The sequence below is a fragment of the Otolemur garnettii genome, unplaced genomic scaffold (assembly GCF_000181295.1).
Source record: "Otolemur garnettii isolate 467f Iridium unplaced genomic scaffold, OtoGar3 scaffold00018, whole genome shotgun sequence".
Lineage (NCBI taxonomy): Eukaryota > Metazoa > Chordata > Mammalia > Primates > Galagidae > Otolemur > Otolemur garnettii.
The window spans coordinates 2005008-2010169 of NW_003852413.1; the positions used below are offsets into that span (position 1 = coordinate 2005008).

The following is a 5162-nucleotide window of genomic DNA, read 5'->3' on the forward strand; positions in this document are numbered from 1 at the left end:
CAGAGGAGCACACATGGGCTAATGCACACATGTGTGCACACCCCCACTGACCGCCCTTAGAGGAGCACACGTGGGCTCATGCACACATGTGTAGACACCTCCCCCCACTAACTGCCCTCAGAGGAGCACACATGGGCTCATGCACACACCCCGCCCCCCACTGACCGCCCTCAGAGGAGCACACATGGGGTGCTGAGTGCCCTATAGCCCTGTGGCTGCCCAGAGGTACAGTGGCTGATGATCATTTGGGCAGACAGAGGAGGGGCCCACACAGTGGCACTTAGTGAGATAAAAGACTCAAAAATACTCTCCCCCCATATGGACTCCCAGTATCTTACATTCTTCTGTCAAACTCAGGTTCTGCAGAGACTTGTTCAGGTTCCTGGCGGTGGTGACGGCACGGATGTTTCCATAGGAACTCACAGAACGCAGTCTGGGGGTGCATGGGCTGTCTCGCACTGGGGTCAAACTCCCACCCTCTGAGGAAGAAGGAGAGACATGAGCATTACCCACAGGTGCCAAGAGGGAAAGCCAGAGTCAGATAGTCAGCAGCCACAATAGCAGAGGCAGCCACCACCTGGACAGAGTGAGTGGCAGGAGTCCCAGAGCCCAGCTGGGCAGAGCTGAACATACAAAGTGTTCCTTGCTCTGTGGACAGTAAGGATAACTCTGAGCACACAGGAGCTCCTGGTGGTATGGGCCACAGGCACTGCCCTGATGGCCCTGGCAGAACAACAGCTGCCCACACACCCTTGGGCAAGGGTGGGATGCCCGTCTGGCTGGCTGTCCCACGCTGGCTACTTTTACGGGCAGGTTCACAAATTCACTGTCCACCTCCTTTTCCAGATGTGCTGACTGCAGCCATGCCTCATTTCTACCCTGAGCCCTCTGTACTTCACAGGTAGCTGTGTTTGGGGGTGACAGTCCACCGTGATGTGACACAGACTGCCTTCTCCAGCAGAAATCACAAACTTGAGAGAAGAGCTTCCTGACCAATGACAGGGATGTGACTGCGTTATTCGTCACAGGACGGGATTGCCTTGTGATCTTCTCTGTAAGCCCTTGCACAAAAGTGCTGTCAAGATCTCCCTGAGTCTGACTTCCAAAAAAGGGCAAAAGGAACATTAGTCAGGGCAACGAGGCCCCTTTCTGCCCTGGACGTCCTCCCTGACGCCCTGGAGGACAAGAGGGAGAGGTACCACTCGGGGCAGGTGTCCGAGAAGTCTGGGCTTAGACATGGGGAGAGGGTGGCCCCTGTCCTGATGAGGGGCTGCAGCTGCCACCAGGGGAGGGGTGGGAAGTGGGAGCAGGTTCTGATGTGGTGGGTACCTGTGGCCGCAGGCGAGGGCAGGGGGTAGTTCTTTTCCTCCTCCATGAACTGCAAGGCCACGGTGCAGAAATTGCTTTCATACTGGACAACCAGATGACTCAGGGCCACCACCAGCTCCTGCCAAAAGGAGGACAGTGACACTCAGTGAGGCTGGGACACCACCGAGGGGTTGCAGAGAAGTGCGGACCACATCGCATAGTCAGCAGGAGGAATGGAGCCAGCAGAGCAGGCCTCAGGGCACACGAGACCCTGCCCAGATGGCAGGGCCACCAGCTGGCCATGACAGACTCCAAGAGATGCCCTGGAGCACCGGCTAGAGCCCGCCAAAGCCTGCTAGATGTGAGCAGCGCAGCTCGGGGACTTCTGAGGACACAGCATGAGTCACACAGCTTCATGGTAGGGGAGGAGGCTTTCCAGACTTACGTCTGTGACTACTGCTGTGACCATGGGCAGGACCGGAGCCGAGACCTCACGGTAGGTCACGCTGAACCCTGAGCAACCTGAGGCAAGAGGCAGCATCAAGATGAAGAAGGGGAATCCCTCTAGAATTAAAACATCACCCTCAGATCCAAACACCTCAGGCCAAGGAAATGGACATGCCAACTTCTCTGTTAGGACAGTTCAGTGTACAGTGCAGTACACGGAAGCCTAAAAGTCAGCAGCACAAAAGTGGACGAGGTTTCTAACAATTCAAGTATAACTCATCACACAGTTCCTGAAACTACACTGCCAGCTAAGAGAGACTCCTGGGAGGAGGTGTGGCCCAGGAAGGAGCCCCGGGCAGCTGCGAGAAGCTCCACCCCAGACTGTGGTCTCCCCAGAGTCCAGACGGGCCAGGATGCTACCAGGATGGGCCCTTGCAGGGAAGACAAAGTCTGCACGTATTTTTGAAAAACAAGGATTTTCCTTCTTTACACTAATACAGAGTAAGAAAAGCTAGTGCTGGGCCAGTGTAAAGACACTGCAGTAATGGCTCTGGCTCCTAAAGAGAACAGCGCTGATGGGAATCAACTCTGGGTTGTAAATGTGCTTCTGCAGGATAGTCTGAGCTTGTGGAGACGTGTCCCCTCGGGGCCTCGTGTTGTGCAGATGGGGAAACCACATCAGTGGTCCTGGGGCTGCACACTTGCTGGTTTCCAAGTTTGGTCAAAGGTGTCATATGTCTTGGCTGGAGCAGAAAGGAGGTGGCCTCTGCCCAGATGCACCTGGTCACTTGTCCAAGGCTCTCGAGGCTGTGCAGGTCCACAGTCAGACCCTGGCTGCATCTAACCTGCTTGCCCAGAGCTGCCCCTCAGTGGGGAGCTGCTGGCTCTTCTACTGCTGCTCAGAACAGAGCCCTGGGGCCAACTGCCATCCTCATCCTGTGTCCCTCCCCTGCCCCCAGCCAGTCCTATGGGCACTTCCTCCCTCCTGTGCCACTGCTGGGCCTAGTGGGCAGCACCTTCCCTCCTGGCATCTTGTGTCAAAGTCCACATGGTCCCTGTTCCAGGCCTGTGCACCTGACATGCCCTCTGCCTGGCAAGCCTCCCTCCCCTGTACCCCTGGCTCCTGCTCACGCCACGTGGGCCTCTGCCCAGTCCCACCTGACCTGCACCCTCTGGCCCGGCTCCCTCTGCCACTTCAGCCTCATCCTGCTGCACTTTTCCCTGGCACAGGATACACTGGACACAGCATATGTCCCACTCCCTCCTCCCAGTTCAAGTGCAGTTTCTGGAGAAGAGCCGAGCTTAGTGTACGGCAGGGTCCCTGGGACCCCAACTCTCTGGGTACAAAGAAAACAAGGTCTGAAGAGGGAGAGAAGAGCCCTTCCCACCTTCCCAGAGATGGCCACACCTTGCCCCATGAGCAGAGAGAAGAGCCTTTCTCAGCCTTCCAGAGTCAGCTGTGTCTTGACTGGCAGCTGTTCTGACACCTCCCCTGCTCACAGCCTGCACCTCTGGGATGCAAGCACAGCATGTGGCCCTGCGTGCAGGCAACCACCACACCACTACGGTGCAGGCGCAGATGTGACACCGCCTGAGCACTCAGCATCCGGGATGCCGTCAAGAGCAAAGGGCCAGCGAGGGACTAAACCAGGCCGGAGACCCAGGGCCATGCTGAGGCCTTGGAATATTCCAATCCTGGGAATTCAGGGATGTTATAATCAACATCCTTTCTATTGTTAAATGGTTTTTGGAAAAGAAGAGAAAACATTCCTCTCCTTTGAAATCATGTTAACAATTAAACTGCTGATTTGCCCACTTGAGTCAGTGATGCTTAAAGCAATTTGATGTGGGAAAAGGATTTGGTGTGAGCTGAAGGATGGCAGATTCAGGAACAACACCGCCAGTGGGGACTGCAGGATACAAGGTTGGGACCAGGGAAAGGCTGTCTCCAGGGCCTCGCCTGGTATGTTCAAGGTTTTCTGAGAAAACCTGCCATGTGGTGACCTGGGTTGACTCTAGGAGGGATGCGAGATGGAGTGTGCCTTCCCACACTGAGTCTGGCTCCAAACTTTGAGCCTCCTGAGTAAGGCAGTGGTGTCCACACAGACAGGCACCCCCATACCACATTTCCTGCTCATCTAATGAAACATTCTCTGCTCCAAGAGCAGCCATGAGACAGCCATGAGGCAGAGCACCCCCCACATGCCCCTTTTTGGCTCGAATGGGGCGAGGGGGATTTAGGTTTGCTCAGAACTGACTTTCTTGGGGGTGTGAATCTTGGACAATAATCTGTGATGTTTCTACATCTAAACAGGACAAGTAAGTTCTCAAGTTCATAAGTGTCTTGTTTAGTTGCTGACAAACACGGGCGCGGGAGGGGACATGCCATGTGAACCTTCCACCGTCTGTGGTGGCTACTGCTCTTTTGAGTCATGGCAGTGTGTGTGTCTCCCAGGCAGGAAAGAGCCTGCTGCACAGGCTGCCAGGAGACACAGCCTGTTCTACGCCTTTAAATGAGGCAAACATACGAGTGGCTGGTAAAGAAACGCATCTTGGAGAGAATCAAATAAACAGTTAAGGATCTGCTCTCCAAAGGATGCAGGTGGCAGGAGTGAGCCCTCACTGCTGACGGCAGGATGGTGTGGCTCAGCCGCCTGGAGGCAGCAGGGTGCTGGGCTGGGCCCACCTACCTTCCGGACCACGGGGCTCCCGTCGTTGACCAGCTGGGCCAGCATCATGGCCACGTTGTGGTCGATGGTGGTGGAGTGGTCCGTCCTCTCAGCAGAGTTGCCCACAAACGTGCCAAGGGCGAAGACTGCTGCACAGCGGACCTGCAAGGAGGGGCGAGGAGTCAGACACCTGTGCTGGTCTGAGTGCGTGTGCCTGTGCGCACGTGCCACCAGCATCTCTACCTACAAGTTAATCTAGTTCAGCTCAGCCAGCTAGTTCAGCTTCACAGGAAGTCACTGGATATGCTCAGGTGCAGGCAGTGCATATGTAGATGGGGCAGCTGTGGGGAGAGGAGGCCAGAGCACGCTGGAAGGCACTGGCCTGCCCCACATGAGAGGCTGTGGACAGGCTGAGGCAGCGGGAACTGCATTTTTTCTGGAACTAAAAGGCCAAATCAGGAACCATGGAATATATTGATGAGATAGGAGCTCATGGAAGGGACTGGGACAGGCCATGGCACGTGGATGGGGAAGGGAGGAGAGGAAGGTTTGGGCACTGCTGGAGGCAGAGACAGCTCAGTGGAGACCAGAGTGACCTGAGCACACAAGGGAGTGGACTGGGCTGGCCCAGGGATGCTGGTGTAGTTCCTTTTTCTAGCAGGAAGGATGAGCAGCACAGCAGTGACCACTGGGGGATGATGGGGTGGGAAACCAGGAGGAGCATAGCGGTGACGGCCA

The 5162-nt window shown here is 55.9% G+C and overlaps 1 protein-coding gene across 2 annotated transcripts in view; it reads right to left on the reverse strand.

Annotated features, from left to right (window-relative positions):
* RPTOR (regulatory associated protein of MTOR complex 1) overlaps positions 1 to 5162 on the reverse strand; it is a 319730-nt gene that overhangs the window by 49706 nt on the left and 264862 nt on the right. For both annotated transcript variants that reach the window (XM_003786071.3, XM_023511133.1), the window contains 3 exons: positions 4446 to 4586; positions 1330 to 1447; positions 339 to 479 (listed from right to left, as the gene is read on the reverse strand). In XM_003786071.3, the coding sequence (XP_003786119.1) occupies positions 339 to 479; positions 1330 to 1447; positions 4446 to 4586 (400 nt within the window). The remainder of the gene's footprint in view (positions 1 to 338; positions 480 to 1329; positions 1448 to 4445; positions 4587 to 5162) is intronic.